Source organism: Pristiophorus japonicus, chromosome 18 (genome assembly GCF_044704955.1).
Source record: "Pristiophorus japonicus isolate sPriJap1 chromosome 18, sPriJap1.hap1, whole genome shotgun sequence".
In the NCBI taxonomy this organism is placed as follows: Eukaryota; Metazoa; Chordata; class Chondrichthyes; family Pristiophoridae; genus Pristiophorus; species Pristiophorus japonicus.
The window spans coordinates 38,375,545-38,391,859 of NC_091994.1; the positions used below are offsets into that span (position 1 = coordinate 38,375,545).

The following is a 16,315-nucleotide window of genomic DNA, read 5'->3' on the forward strand; positions in this document are numbered from 1 at the left end:
AACTCACGGCGTTGCAATGGGGAATCATAGAAACATAGAAAATAAGTGTAGGAATAGGCCATTCGGCCCTTTGAGCCTGCACCACCATTCAATAAGATCATGGCTGATCATTCCCTAAGTACCCCTTTCCTCCTTTCTCTCCATACCCCTTGATCCCCTTAGCCATAAGGGCCTATCTAACTCCCTCTTGAATATATCCAATGAACTGGCATCAACAACTCTCTGCGGCAGGGAATTCCACAGGTTAACAACTCTCTGAGTGAAGAAGTTTCTCCTCATCTCAGTCCTAAATGGCCTACCCCTTATCCTAAGACTGTGTCCCCTGGTTCTGGACTTCCCCAACATCGGGAACATTCTACCTGCATCGAACCTGTCCCGTCCCATCAGAATATTATATGTTTCTATGAGATCCCCTCTCATCCTTCTAAACTCCATTGTATAAAGGCCCAGTTGATCCAGTCTCTCCTCATATGTCAGTCCAGCCATCCCGGGAATCAGTCTGGTGAACCTTCGCTGCACTCCCTCAATAGCAAGAACGTCCTTCCTCAGATTAGGAGACAAAAACTGAACACAATATTCCAGGTGAGGCCTCACCAAGGCCCTGTACAACTGCAGTAAGACCTCCCTGCTCCTATACTCAAATCCCCCAGCTATGAAGGTCAACATACCATTTGCCTTCTTTACTGCCTGCTGTACCTGCATGCCAACTTTCAATGACTGATAAACCATGACACCCAGGTCTCATTGCACCTCCCCTTTTCCTAATCTGCCGCCATTCAGTTAATATTCTGTCTTCGTGTTTTTGCCCCCAAAGTGGATAACCTCACATTTATCCACATTATACTGCATCTGCCATGCATTTGCCCACTCACCTAAGCTGTCTAAGTCACCCTGCAGCCTCTTTGCGTCCCTCTCACAGCTCTCACAGCTCACACCGCCACCCAGTTTAGTGTCATCTGCAAACTTGGAGATATTACACTCAATTCCTTCATCCAAATCATTGATGTATATTGTAAAGAGCTGGGGTCCCAGCACTGAGCTCTGCAGCACTCCAATAGTCACTGCCTGCCATTCTGAAAAGGACCCATTTATCCCGACTCTCTGCTTCCTATCTGCCAACCAGTTCTCTATCCACATCAGTATATTACCCCCAATACCATGTGCTTTGATTTTGCACACCAATCTCTTGTGTGGGACCTTGTCAAAAGCCTTTTGAAAGTCCAAATACACCACACCCACTGGTTCTCCCTTGTCCACTCTACTAGTTACAGCCTCAAAAAATTCCAGAAGATTTGTCAAGCATGATTTCCCCTTCATAAATCCATGCTGACTTGGACCGATCCTGTCACTGCTTTCCAAATGCGCTGCTATTTCATCCTTAATAATTGATTCCAACATTTTCCCCATTACTGATGTCAGACTAACCGGTCTATAATTACCGCTTTCTCTCTCCCTCCCTTTTTAAAAAGTGGTGTTACATTAGCTACCCTCCAGTCCATAGGAACTGATCCAGTTTCGATAGACTGTTGGAAAATGATCACCAATGCATCCACTATTTCTAGGGCTACTTACTTAAGTACTCTCGGATACAGACTATCAGGCCCTGGGGATTTATTGGCCTTCAATCCCATCAATTTCCCGAACACAATTTCCCGCCTAATAAGGATATCCTACAGTTCCTCCTCTCACTGGACACTCGGTCCCCTAGTATTTCCAGAAGGTTATTTGTGTCTTCCATCGTGAAGACAGGACCAAAGAATTTGTTCAATTGGTCTGCCATTTCTTTGTTCCCCATTATAAATTCACCTGAATCCAACTGCAAGGGACCTACGTTTGTCTTCATTAATCTTTTTCTCTTCACATATCTATAGAAGCTTTTGCAATCAGTTTTTATATTCCCGGCAAGCTTCTTCTCGTACTCTGTTTTCCCCCTCTTAATTAAACCCTTTGTCCTCCTCTGCTGAATTCTAAATTTCTCCCAGTCCTCAGGTTTCTTGCTTTTTCTGGTCAATTTATATGCCTCTTCCTTGGATTTAACACTATCCTTAATTTCCCTTGTTAGCCATGGTTGAGCCACCTTCCCCGTTTTATTTTTACTCCAGACAGGAATGTACAATTGCTGAAGTTCATCCATATGATCTTTAAATGTTTGCCATTGCCTATCCACTGTCAACCCTTTAAGTATCATTTGCCAGTCTATTCTAGCCAATTCATGCCTCAAACCATCGAAGTTACCTTTCCTTAATTTCAGGACCCTAGTTTCTGAATTAACTGTATCACTCTCCATCTTAATAAAGAATTCTACCAGATTATGGTCACTCTTCCCCAAGGGGCCTCGCACAACAAGATTGCTAATTAGTCCTTTCTCATTACACATCACCCAGTCTAGGATGGCCAGCTCCCTAGTTGGTTCCTCGACATATTGGTGTAGAAAACCATCCCTAATACACTCCAGGAAATCCACCTCCACCGCATTGCTACCAGTTTGGTTAGCCCAATCTATATGTAGATTAAAGTCACCCATGATAACTGCTGTACCTTTATTGCATGCATCCCTAATTTCTTGTTCGATGCTGTCCCCAACCTTACTACTACTGTTTGGTGGTCTGTACACAACTCCCACTAGTGTTTTCTGCCCCTTGGTATTCCGTAGCTCCACCCATACCGATTCCACATCATCCAGGCTAATGTCCTTTCTTACTATTGCATTAATTTCCTCTTTAACCAGAAATGCCACCCTGCCTCCTTTTCCTTTCTGTCTATCCTTCCTGAATGTTGAATACCCCTGGATGTTGAGTTCCCAGCCTTGGTCACCCTGGAGCCATGTCTCCGCGATGCCAATTACATCATACCCGTTAACTGTTATCTGCGCAGTTAATTCGTCCACTTTATTCCGAATACTCCTTGCATTGAGGCACAGAGCCTTCAGGCTTGTCTTTCTAACACACTTTGCCGCTTTAGAATTTTGCTGTAATGTGGCCCTTTTTACTTTTTGCCTTGGGTTTCTCTAGCCCTCCACTTTTACTTTTCTTCTTTCTATCTTTTGCTTCTGCCCCCATTCTACTTCCTCCTGTCTCCCTGCATAGATTCCCATCCCCCTGCCATATTAGTTTAACTCCTCCCCAACAGCACTAGCATACACTCCCCCTAGGACATTGGTTCCGGTCCTGCCCAGGTGCAGACCGTCCGGTTTGTACTGGTCCCACCTCCCCCAGAACCAGTTCCAATGTCCCAGGAATTTTAATTCTTCCCTTGTGCACCACTCCTCAAGCCACATATTCATCTGAATTCCCACTCAGCGGAAACTGAGTGGCAATTGGAGGCGCTGCATTTTAAGTGCATGCCCGCTCCATTCCAGCTGAGAGGGAATGTTAGATGCACAGTTAAGAAGGCCAACAAGCTGCATAAATGAGAGTTAAGAAAAACAATTCTTTGTCCCACACAGTCTCTTTCCCTCTTGTGATTTCAGATATGGGGAAGTGCGAGCTTACAAGGGGAAGGCAAGCTTTGGAGATCCGGAGCAGCCTGTCGGAAAGACGGTCATTGACAGATAAAATTAACCTACTCAACTATCATGATGCATATTCGGCCAGGAACCTGCAGTGGGCCAAAGCCCATGGTAAGAGAGAGTGCTCACTCCTTTAATGCTCCAATTTGTGTTGCGTGTTTAGCTGTCCATAGAACTGAACGCCTCATAGAAGGGGCGAGTAATTCTCTCGGGTTTGGCACTCATTTCATCAATTTCCACCGTCTTTCCCGATCTGAATGTCTCTGCTGGGGGTAGGTACCTTAAAGAGCAAGTTTGCTCTTGTGTCTTGCGCAAGTGGCTATTGTTCACCTGGGACCCTAACGGTAAGTGTCAGCAGGCTATTTGAAGGGTATCACAGCCATACTCGATGCTGTCCACACAAGGCCTGAGCCCTGATGGACTTCCTCCTCCCTAACCCAGGGTGCCCCTACTGCCTCCCCCAGCAGAATTCAGCTAACTCGGCACAGAGCGCGAATCGAATGTGCAACTGTCCTCTTCCATGTGGCTCAGTACCACACATGGGTGGTGCATTTTAAACCTGAGCCACAGGCTCCCAGAAACATTAGAAGAAAACCAGTTATTGGTGTCTAAATGGTGCAGCCTCCTAATGCCAACCATTGTTTTACCAAACCCAGGAACTGAATGGTGAAAAGGAAATAACTCACCTTGCGAGAGGGGACGGGGAAGTTGGTTCCAGGAAGTAGGAATTCAGGAAAGATTCAGGAAGTTGGGTTTGTCGTTTGGAAAAAGGGAAATTTGGGGTGAAGTTTTCACGGTTCAGGAGGGATTATTGATCGAGGCAGATTGTTTGCTGTGGGGAAGGGTTCACAAACCCAGAGGACAACGAGGCTCGGAGTAAGAAGGGAAATCGGAGGGAACTTTCACACCAAGAGTGAAGTGAATGGAAGAGGAGGAGTCGTGATACAGGAAGAGTGGCACCAAGCTTGGGTTTTAATGGCCTGATGAGGGGATTCTGAACCTGACCCTGGGCCTACGTGCAGCCCTTGAACCCGAGGAGTTCAGCCCTCTAAGCCCAGGTAACTCAGTCCTATTCATGCTTATAGTTCTTATTCAAAAGTTTGTTCCTTTTGAACTTTGTGGGCCTGGAGCTTTGGAAAGAGCTGGTCTTAATGCTGTTGCCTCATTGGTGGATACATCCTAAATCAGAACATCAGGAACTTCTGACGTATGCCAATTAATGAGAACATTAATATGTGGCCCCTGAGACTCCATTGCACGGATCCCAGGAATGCACAGGAGGACACTCCCTGTTGCAGAATGTAGAAAGAAAGACTGAGACAGGTGAGGAGTTCTACAGTTTTCAGGTTCTGGGAAAGAAACAGATGGAGTCGGGGATGATGTGATCAGTCTCGATGTTGGCCGGGCAGGGGGTGTGTAGACAGGGATGGGATGTTTAGCAGATGTGAAGTCCTCTACATGAGATCAGAATGCTCACACTGTCCAACGGGTCTGTTCTTTCTAGCTCTTCCAGAGAGCAGGTACGTCCATTTTGAATGTGGAGCCGTGGTGCGCCTGGGATTTGCCGCTGAGTTTTCAAACATTATGATTATGTACACCCAGATAGTGCAGACGCCGAGGGTCATCACTAAGTGTGAAGCCAGGCTGACTGATTTTTCAGAGGTAAGGAACAACACCGAAGACTCATCAGCATTCTTCTTTTTAGGGATCATTCACACTACAACCGAAATGTCGGTGTGAAATGGTTTTGTTTCTCACTGATGCGGCAGTAATAGTGTAAATGCGGCCTGAGCCCAGAGCGAAGCGGAGGCAGACTCCAGGAGGAGGGAGTCTTGCTCCACTTTGCTTCGCAGTCAGTTTGGGCCTTCACACCCAATGTAAGCTACAAGTTTAGCATCGATGCCAAGCTTTGCTCTGATACTGAACTTGTGGGGTATAAATGCACCACACAATTGTGATGGGATTTTCACAGGGACGGTGTAGAACGATCCCCATTTACATTACATTGGTGTCTTTCGAGGTTGGGGGCACCACCTCTGGGGAGGGGGCAAGGTGCAGCCAAAATCAAAGAGAGATATCTGGCTGGCTGCGGTGTGCCCAAGTATGGGCTTTGCCCCAGTATCGGTGAGGGAGGAAGGAGTCCATGCCCAGAGTCATCAAGTTGCGTTTGCGATTTGTGACCACCAGCATGCGTACAAACGTCATGTGTGTGCAGTATTTCCTAGCTGCCACTACTGATCTCCAGGTCCACTCCACACCGGCACCAGTGTGGCACAGAGGGACTGAGCTAGTCGGAACATTTACCCCAGGCTCTTGTCATTCTTGGAGACGGAAAACTCCAGTTAGCATCTTGCACTTTTCTTGCTCTCCCAGTAGCCTAACGGGTAAATAGCACCAAGTCACACAGATCAGAACATCCAGGATTGTTCCTTGGTCTGTGCTGAGGTAGCTGCTGGAGGAGATTACAATTGGCTTCAGTGCTTCTGGATTAAGCAGGGGGAAAGTGAACCAGGCGTCCTGCTCCTTATTGCTATCCAGTGACCCCTGCTGGAAAATGTTGTCATGAAGATTGGCCGTGTAAGGTAGTGTAAGGCAGCCAACCACACCCCAGCAAGAGAGTCAGTGCGCTCAAGGGAGGAGGGGTCAATCTGGTATGTTCCAGTGTGTGTGGCTACGCCGGTGGGATGATCACGTTTAAGGCAAAATTCTGCTGCTTTAAATGACTTTCCTCTTTAACTATCTGAATCATAGGACCTGGATGTGGACCTCAAGCGTACAAACAAAGGCTGTCCTGAGGAGACAGGCAGCTTCCTCTTCACCATCAGGAGCTTTGACTTTCCAGATCAGTGTCTCTACACCAGGCTTAGTGGCCTGCAGAAGCTACGGGTGAGCACACATTCCCCAAATCCATCACAACACCTCCTAAACTACTAGCTTGCATTTTTACAGCAGCAAGATGCCCCACAAGGCACTACCTTGGGCAGTATGTTATGTCGGTGAATGCACCAGCCATTTTGTGCACAGCAATGTCCCACAAACAGCAATGAGATGAGTAAGATTTGGCTGAGGGAGGAGTGTTGACCAGGACTACTAGGAGAACCCCATGCTCTTCTTCAAACAGTCCCTTGGGATCTTTAATGTCCACTTGAACCAGCAGACGGAACATCAGTATAACATCTCATCCAACGGACAGCATTCCCTTAGTATTGCACTGGTGTGTCAGCCAAGATTATGTGTTAAATCCTGGAGTGAACCCTTGACCTTCTGACTCGGAGGCAAGACTGCTATCAGCTGAGCCAAGCTGACACATTGGCTTACTATAAAACCAGTAACTTTACAGCTCCCTATTGGTTCAGTAAATAACTGCACCAGTGTAATATTAATCTGGAAGCTCCCACTTTTGATCTCTAGTCCATGCTGAGTTAGCTGACCTCAGTTGTTGTGTCACAATTGAACTTGGTGTCCTTGAGTTATGGTGGGGAATATAATCAGTGAGGATTCCTGCTCCTGACACTGCCCAATGACCCTTCCCAGAAAGTCTGTGTGTGTGTGTGTGTGTGTGTGTGTGTGTGGTGTTGGGTGTGTTGTTGGGTGTGGGCGAGGCCAATTAGCCCAATGACACTCGCTGTCTAGGCGTGTACACACTAAGAATGGCAGCTTGGATGAGGTACTGGACGGTAGAACTAAACTCCAACAAGGAGGAGGAGGGAGGAAATTGGGGACAAGATCATATAAATAACTTGATTTTCTGCTTTTTGTCTCCCCGTTATGTTATGTTATGTTATGTTATTAGAAGGAGCTGAGCTTTTCCATCTGTCTGCAGTATCATTATGAACAAATGGAGGATTCCATAGAGGAGAAGAAAGTGGTCAGTATTGGAAAGCCCCTTGTCTCTAAACTCAACCTGCATGAATCTGAGCACCAGAGTGACTACTTCTCAGTTTACGGCTCATTGCGAAGTTCCTCAAGTGAACCTTCACAGATGTTGATCCGCGACTCAAGCCTCACTTATTCCTCTCTACCGTCCTCTTTACAGACCTCCAATAGTCTGAACAACTTTGAGGGTTACACTAATTTACACGGATACAAAAACAACACCACCAACCTGTACTACAGTGCCCAGGATCGACAGGGCAGAGTGTCAGCGGGAGCTATGACTGGGCTGATGGCCACCGAGTCCGTTGAGGGGATTACTGCTCAGTTTAAGTCTCTGAGACCCTCCCAATGGTCAAGACACTCTATGCACACAATGGGCATCAGGAGAGACAATCCTTGCGATGCTGCAGAACCTCGTACCAATGTGCAAAAGAAAGACTTTTACACATATTAATTAGACTGGAGACTGATTGTGGAACCCACATTGAGGGAGACATTGAGGACAAAATTAATTTTTTTGTGAGACTTGGCAGCTTACCACTTTCCAGTTTTATCCAGTCCGTCCCAACTCTCAGCCCATTGTCTTTTCCTGGGATACCCTTCCTCAGGATCCGACAGCCATGCTCCATCGGAGATAAAGAGATGGACATTCCTATTGTTACCAGGTGGGCCAGTCTAGCAATGTCAAGCAAGCCTTACAAAACACCACTGAAGCACTGACTACATCCATCCCATGCAACTTGCAGATTCACATGTCAATCAACACCAGAACAAACATGGCTGATCTTTCTGTGTACTGCTAGGCCACTTCTCAGTTTATTGCTTTGTGAACGTTACAGGGTGTAAAATTTCCCTTCAACTGCTCATTAGGCCTTGACATGCATCAGTTCTGATATCGTGGGATGTTGGTATCCTTGTGCGTCAGGGACATTTAACAAAACAAATGATTAAAAGAGAATTATGACAAAATACATGTGATTTTCACCTTTGATTTTCCATAACTTTCTAATATAACGTACGATTTTCTAAAGCAGCCTGGCTGTATATTATTAGACCATGTAATATCAGGCCAGGCCATCTCTCAATGTCTTTGTAGCTGAACACGTGCACAAATTGGCTGCTGTGTTTCCTACATTACAATAGTGAATACACTTTGAAAGTACTTAATTGGTTGTAAAGCGGTTTATGATGTCCTGAGGTCATGAAAGGCACTATATAAATGCAAGTCTATTTTTTCTTTTTGCAAGTATAAAGTTCCATATACATTATATTCATGTGCATACGCACACACACACACACACACACACACACACACACACAGGCACTCATACACACATGCACACACACAAGGTACACATACACTCATGCACAGGCACACAATCACATATCCTCACACACATGCACTCATACACACATATATACTCACACACATACAGGCACACACACACTCACAAGCACACAGACATGCACGCACCTAACAATGCTACTGTTTTGTCATTGGCTGCTGCAGCGCACTGTGGTACGGAGTGATGCGATGGTAGTCTGTAGCCGTGATTCCTCACAGTGAGCTCCTAATTTCAGTTATCTCCCTGTGGGCATCTGTTCAATGGAGGCTGGACCCTTATCCACTGGAAAGGCACAACAACTACAGACCCAAACAATGTTTATGGGGACCCTTGCATTAGGTGTGTGGGAGCTGGGATACACCTGACACCTAATATGTCTTCCCCTCTTCCCCTTTGCTGGAGAGGTCACAGCACTGAATCCTAGCTTGGTAGGCACCTCACAGCCAAACAGCCCATGCAAGGGCTACAAGTGACGGGGAGTGAGTCCCAATGAATGTATGATAAGTATCCTTGCAATAAAAGCTCACTGTAGCTTAGAACTTTTCATTCATTGATCTCAATAAATTTGAAAATGAGAACTTAAGGGCTTATTTTTTTACTGTAATCCTTTCTGAATTTCACCATTGCTGATGCAAAACCTGCAGCATAAATGGCTGAGTACACACAATACGGAGCATAGAAACATAGAAACATAGAAAATAGGTGCAGGAGTAGGCCATTCGGCCCTTCTAGCCTGCACCGCCATTCAACGAGTTCATGGCTGAACATGCAACTTCAGTATCCCACTCCTGCTTTCTCACCATACCCCTTGATTCCCCTAGTAGTAAGGACTTCATCTAACTCCTTTTTGAATATATTTAGTGAATTGGCCTCAACAACTTTCTGTGGTAGAGAATTCCACAGGTTCATCACTCTCTGGGTGAAGAAATTCCTCCTCATCTCGGTCCTAAATGGCTTACCCCTTATCCTTAGACTGTGTCCCCTGGTTCTGGACTTCCCCAACATTGGGAACATTCTTCCTGCATCTAACCTGTCTAACCCCGTCAGAATTTTAAACGTTTCTATGAGGTCCCCTCTCATTCTTCTGAACTCCAGTGAATACAAGCCCAGTTGATCCAGTCTTTCTTGATAGGTCAGTCCCGCCATCCCGGGAATCAGTCTGGTGAACCTTCGCTGCACTCCCTCAATAGCAAGAATGTCCTTCCTCAGGTTAGGAGACCAAAACTGTACACAATACTCCAGGTGTGGCCTCACCAAGGCCCTGTACAACTGTATTAACATCTCCCTGCCCCTGTACTCAAATCCCCTCGCTATGAAGGCCAACATGCCATTTGCTTTCTTAATCGCCTGCTGTATCTGCATGCCAACCTTTAATGACTGATGTACCATGACACCCAGGTCTCGTTGCACCTCCCCTTTTCCTAATCTGTCACCATTCAGATAATAGTCTGTCTCTCTGTTTTTACCACCAAAGTGGATAACCTCACATTTATCCACATTATACTTCATCTGCCATGCATTTGCCCACTCACCTAACCTATCCAAGTCGCTCTGCAGCCTCATAGGAGCGATTGAGGAGTGAGCCTTTGTGTAATAGTTACACACGGCCCAGGGACTGGTCTCGGTCATGGATATTGGGCTTTCACGGCGATAGTTGCCTCTTGCCACGATGTCACATTCTCCTGTAACTTTCTGGCTATGTTGCTACAGCTTTGTAAACTTACAGGAGGCAACTGCATCAGTTCAGGCTCCTCTGGTGCTTGGGCTATAAGTGCTTGTTACGGCTAGCTTCTGGTCAGTGCAGTCATAATGATCAGTACGGTCAATGTAGTTAGTGTGTGTGGTCAGTGTATTGACCAACTGCACGCAGTGATCCAAACTGTCTCAGATGTTCTCCTAGTTCAACCTCAATGAACATATTGTTGGATTAGGCAACTTCTTGAAATGCCTGAACCAAAATATGAGGGAATGGCAGTTATAAGGAATTCCAGGAATTTGACCATCTGGGTCCAGAGAGCCTTAATGGAGTAATGTGTGGGACTGTCACTTATTTCCTGGATCAATTCAGCCCCCCTCACAATTGCACGATGTTGAAAGGCACAGATTGAGCAGAATTTCCGGACCGTTTAGCTTTCAAACTATAATTTAATTCTACCTCTTGTAACACGCTGGTAAAGTATTTTGGAGACAGCTGGTCTGTGATCTCTGATTGCCTTCAGGGAGAAGAGAGAAAATGAATATTGCTTAATCATTGTATGACAGGGAGGATTACTTTTCTTTTCTGCAATTATCTTATTGGATTAAGAACAATTATTAGATCATATGAACTGTCAGAGAGGGCAACTTAACCATTAAAAAAACCTTGCATTTATATAGCGCAGAGTGTTGTCTAGGGTATCAGGTAAACTCCATCCTCAACAACAACAACTTGTATTTATATAGCACCTCTAACATAATAAAGCATCCCAAGATGCTTCCTTCACAGGAGTATTATAACACAAAAATCATATAATGGGATGTTTTATATCCATCCAAACAGGGCATCTCATCCAAAAGAAAGCATCTTTGACAATGCAGCACTCACTCAGTACCGCGCTGGAGTGCCAGCCTAGATTACCCACTGAAGACTGGGCTTCTGAACGCACGACCTTCTGCCTCTGAGGTGAGAGTGCTACCAACAGAGCCAAGCTGACTCTTGAAAAATAAGTTATTTTAGATTATTTAACCTGTTATATATGCAGACTATAGATATACTCCCTGTGTAGTCACTGTATAGTTGCATAAGTTGGAGACTTGTTTACCTGATGTAGTACCAATAAGGTTTACACTGTGTATATACTATGCTGGCACCACTAGAGGGTGCAACTGGTGGAGACTGGGGGTTCCTGCCCTGCTGGCAAGAGCTGTATAAAAGGGGAGCCACCATGCAGCTGCCTCACTCTGGAGTTACGAATAAAGGACCACGGTCACTACAGTTTGAGTACTACACATTGCCTCATGGAGTCATTCATAGGTACATTACAGACATAACAACTAGCGACGAGAATACAGACTTTCACGCGATTATGGCTACCTTTGGTACACTAAAAGACTTCACAGAGGGTGATGATTGGGATGCATTCACGGAAAGGCTCGAGCTATATTTCGTGGCAAATGACCTAGCAGGGGAGATGAACACATCGGCGGAGAAGCGCAAGGCTATACTGCTGACCAGTTGTGGGCCCGAGGTCTACCGCCTCGTCAGGGACTTGCTGGCACCCATGAAGGCCAAGGATAAGACATATGATGATCTGACTGAACTAACTTGCGACCAACTAAAACCAAAAGAGAGCATCCTCACGGCCAGGTACAGATTCTACACTCACCGCAGAACTTGAGGGCCAGGAGATTGCAAAATATGGTGCCGAGCTCAGGGGACTTGCAGTACTGTGTGATTTTGGCACGCACCTCAATGAAGCATTGAGACATCTTCGTTATAGGAATTGGCCACGAGGGCCTCCTTCACAAGCTATTATCTGCCGACACCACAGTCAACCTGCAGAAGGCCATCTGCATCAGTCAGACGTTCATGACCTCGACTTGCAGCACCAAGCAAATTATTCATCCTATGGACTCAAACCTGGCAAGTACTGTACACAGAATGGTGCCTTTCACAGGCAAGACTGTAGAATGTGGCTCTGTACAGGGCAGAGAGCACAGACCTCAGGGTTCCAGAACTCAGAGTCTGCTGAGGGGTGCTAATCGTGTAACACCATGCTGGCATTGTGGAGGAAACCATAGGGCTCACCAGTGTCGGTTTGCTGAATACATATGCAAAGCCTGTAACATGAAGGGCCACTTCCAGCGTATGTGTAAAAGAAATACGACTCACCATCTAGCAGAGGAGTCAGTAGATGACTTTCAATCCAGTGCGGAGTACGATGGTTTGGCCAGAGAGGCAGCTCAGCCCCAAGAAGAAGTGTATCACCACCGATTATCCTCCAGTGAAGATGGAAGTCAAGATAAACGGTGTTCCAGTCTTCATGGAAGTGGACATGGGAGCGAGCCAGTCAGTGCTGAGCCAGGATGCCTTTGAGAGGCTATGGAACGAAAAACGACCCGAGCTGGTTCCAGTACAGGAAAAGTTGTGCACCTACACCAAGGAGCTGATCCCAGTCTTTGGTAGTGCAGATGTAAGTATAATCCATAATGGCGTGGTGCACAAGTTACCTCTGTGGATTGTTGCAGGTGATGGTCCAACGCTACTCGGAAGAAGGTGGATGGGGAAGATCCAGTGGAAATGGGAAGGCATCTCCACTCCAGCAATCGATGTCCCCCGTGCTCAGAGGCAGAGCAAAATCTCACCTTTGCTTGGGCCAGACACCAGAGAACAGACCAGTGCAGCACCTGAGGCTCAGACCGTCCATAATGACTGCATGGCAATGATCCGACTGGAACGATCTAAAAGTACCTTCCGGCTCCAGTGGCTGGACTCCTGGGGAGGAAGATCGAATTCATAGGCACTCTTCCAGCTTTTGTGGCAGGATCGCGGGAGAGAAGGATCAAGGCAGTCGACCTTGAGGACAGAGGCAAGATGGCGTCGTTGCTGCAGCAAGGTGCAGCGTGGCTGAAAAAAAAAGATGGGCACGGCAATACCATGAGGTGCAATGCTGAGGGACCAACACATGATGTCTAACAAAGGATTTGATTGGGGTAAAGCCAGCAGGGTTCTCTTAAAGGAGACCTGCAACCAACTGAACTTAAAGAGACATTGTATGCATGGCAATCAATGTAACAAACTGATTTAAGATTGTGAACAAAATGTTGTTGTGAGATGTCGGTACTATTCTTAATGTAAAGAACAAAATGTTATGAGATGTCGGGAATAGTGTATCCCCAAAAGTAGCAAGCGACCGAATTCGGGAGGGTAAATGCGCTGATCCTGATGCCCTGCTCCAGGTGGATCCACAGGTTATAGGCCAGCGACCTCAGGAGGGTGAAGGCACTGATCCTGATACCCTGCCCCAGGTCTATCCCATGCTGCAGGCACCCGATGACACTATTTGCCAGGGACATGGAAACGAAAACAGCGCCAATACTTGCAGTTGGCCGCCATTGTCCACCACCCGGGTGGAGATGGCACAGCCCCCAGACCCAGTCGCTACCTCGGCCATGTCCGGGAGCGAAAGGTCAGAACCAATGAGTTCCCCAAACGGGACCTGGAACAGCCAGACTCCCAACACCGTTAGAGAGTAGGTTGAAGATTCTGCAGCCCTCAAAGGAGGACAGGGAGGCCACACACATCTGTGGCTCTGCCCACCACTAGGCAACGGCAAAGGCCCTGTTTCCTGGCAAGGTGAGCGAACCAAGCCCACCCCGCTAGTAGGGGGCACAGCACCGCCATCAGACGACTAGGACCCCGTCCGGTTGCTCTGGAATCAGCGTCCTCGCATACCTGTACTGCTACCTCAGTACTGACCATGACTGAACCATGAATGTAATCTACCCAATCCTGGTGCACGACCGTAAAAAATAACAAATGTAAATCACTGAACCAAGGTGTCATGATACAAACTTTTTTTTTCTTCCTTTCATTGTACTTGCACTGTCTCTGATCCTGTATGTTAATGTAATGGGCCAGCTGCATGATCTCGCTGTGGGGTGGGGGGGTGGGGGAAATGGATATATGCAGCCATGGACACACACATGGATCACACCCAGAACCCACTAGAACCTCCACTGCATCATTGAATCATCCAAACTGGTAACCACTACTCAATGTTGTGGCAAAAAGACTTGGGGGTTAACAGGGAGAGAGCCAAGCCAAAGCACAGCCAAGGTGCAAGGCCTATTAGCACTTAAGTCTGGGGAGAGCTAAGCCAGAGCACATAGTGCAAAGCTAATTGGCACAAAGGACTTGGGGGAGAGTGATGTTATATATGCAGACTATAGATATATTCCCTGTGTAGTCACTGTATAGTTGCATAAGATGAAGACTTGTTTACCAGATGTACTCTCAATAAGGTTTACACTTTCTATATACTATGCTGGAGGGTGCAACTGGTGGAGACCGGGGTTTCCTGCCCTGGTGCCAGGGGCTGTATAAAAGGGGAGCCACCATGCCGTTGCCTCACTCTGGAGTTAGGAATGAAAGACCAAGGTCACTGCAGTTTGAGTACAACTCATTGCCTCGTGGAGTCATTCATAGGTACATTACAGACATAACATAACAATGAGGCACTTAACCAATGGCATTTCCCAGTTTGGTACTGAGCTCCACAGCCCAAAGCATGCAGTGATTGTATGCCTTGTAACAACCAAGAAACATTTATATAGTGCCTTTCACGACTTCAGGACATCCCAAAGCATTCTACAGCCAATGAAGGGGATTTTGAAGCGTAGTCACTGTAATAATGTAGGAAACGCAGCACCCAATTTGCGCATAGCAAGGTCCCACAAACAGCCATGTGGTACTAATCAGATCATCTGTTTTATTGGTCTGTTTCTGCAAATAAATAATTAGTGTTTATCAAAAGGGGGCAGACAAAAGGCAGGTAACTATAGGCCAGTTAGTTTAACATCTGTAGTGGGGAAAATGCTTGAAGCTATCATTAAGGAAGAAATAGCGGGACATCTAGATAGGAATAGTGCAATCAAGCAGACGCAACATGGATTCATGAAGGGGAAATCATGTTTAACTAATTTACTGGAATTCTTTGAGGATATAACAAGCATGGTGGATAGAGGTGTACCGATGGATGTGGTGTATTTAGATTTCCAAAAGGCATTCGATAAGGTGCCACACAAAAGGTTACTGCAGAAGATAGAGGTACACGGAGTCAGAGGAAATGTATTAGCATGGATCGAGAATTGGCTGGCGAACAGAAAGCAGAGAGTCGGGATAAATCGGTTCTTTTCGGGTTGGAAATCGGTGGTTAGTGGTGTGCCACAGGGATTGGTGCTGGGACCACAACTGTTTGCAATATACATAGATGACCTGGAAGAGGGGACAGAGTGTAGTGTAACAAAATTTGCAGATGACACAAAGATGAGTGGTAAAGCGGGTTGTGTAGAGGACACAGAGAGGCTGCAAAGAGATTTAGATAGGTCAAGCGAATGGGCTAAGGTTTGGCAGATGGAATACAATGTCGGAAAGTGTGAGGTCATCCACCTTGGGGAGAAAAAAAACAGTAAAAGGGAATATTATTTGAATGGGGAGAAATTACAACATGCTGAGGTGCAGAGGGACCTGGGGGTCCTTGTGCATGAAACTCTTTTTGGAGTTTATCTGAAAACATAAAAGATTAATCCGTGCCACCCGACCTGGATGACACACCAGACATTTACAAGGCCCTTTTTTTCCTTTTTTGTGTTTTTTTTTTGTGTTTTTCTTTTTTTTGGTTTTTTTTTGGGCACTAAAATCAATTTTTTTTTCCAGTGTCCCCTATAAAAGGGGAGGGGGACACAAATAATGTTTCTGCCCAAAAAGTTAGTTTGCAGGTGCAGCAGGTAATCAGGAAGGCGAATGGAATGTTGGCCTTCATTGCGAGAGGGATGGAGTACAAAAGCAGGGAGGTCCTGCTGCAACTGTATAGAGTATTGGTGA

At 46.2% G+C, this 16,315-nt stretch overlaps 1 protein-coding gene across 1 annotated transcript in view; it reads left to right on the forward strand.

The window, feature by feature from the left end:
- The window catches only part of malt2 (MALT paracaspase 2), a 98,539-nt gene extending 90,660 nt beyond the window's left edge, over window positions 1-7,879 (forward strand). Inside the window, exons 13-16 of the mRNA XM_070860868.1 lie at window positions 3,470-3,619; window positions 5,013-5,170; window positions 6,260-6,394; window positions 7,302-7,879. Coding sequence (XP_070716969.1) covers window positions 3,470-3,619; window positions 5,013-5,170; window positions 6,260-6,394; window positions 7,302-7,838 — 980 coding nt within the window. The 3' untranslated portion in view covers window positions 7,839-7,879. The remainder of the gene's footprint in view (window positions 1-3,469; window positions 3,620-5,012; window positions 5,171-6,259; window positions 6,395-7,301) is intronic.
- The last annotated feature ends 8,436 nt before the right edge of the window (window positions 7,880-16,315 follow it).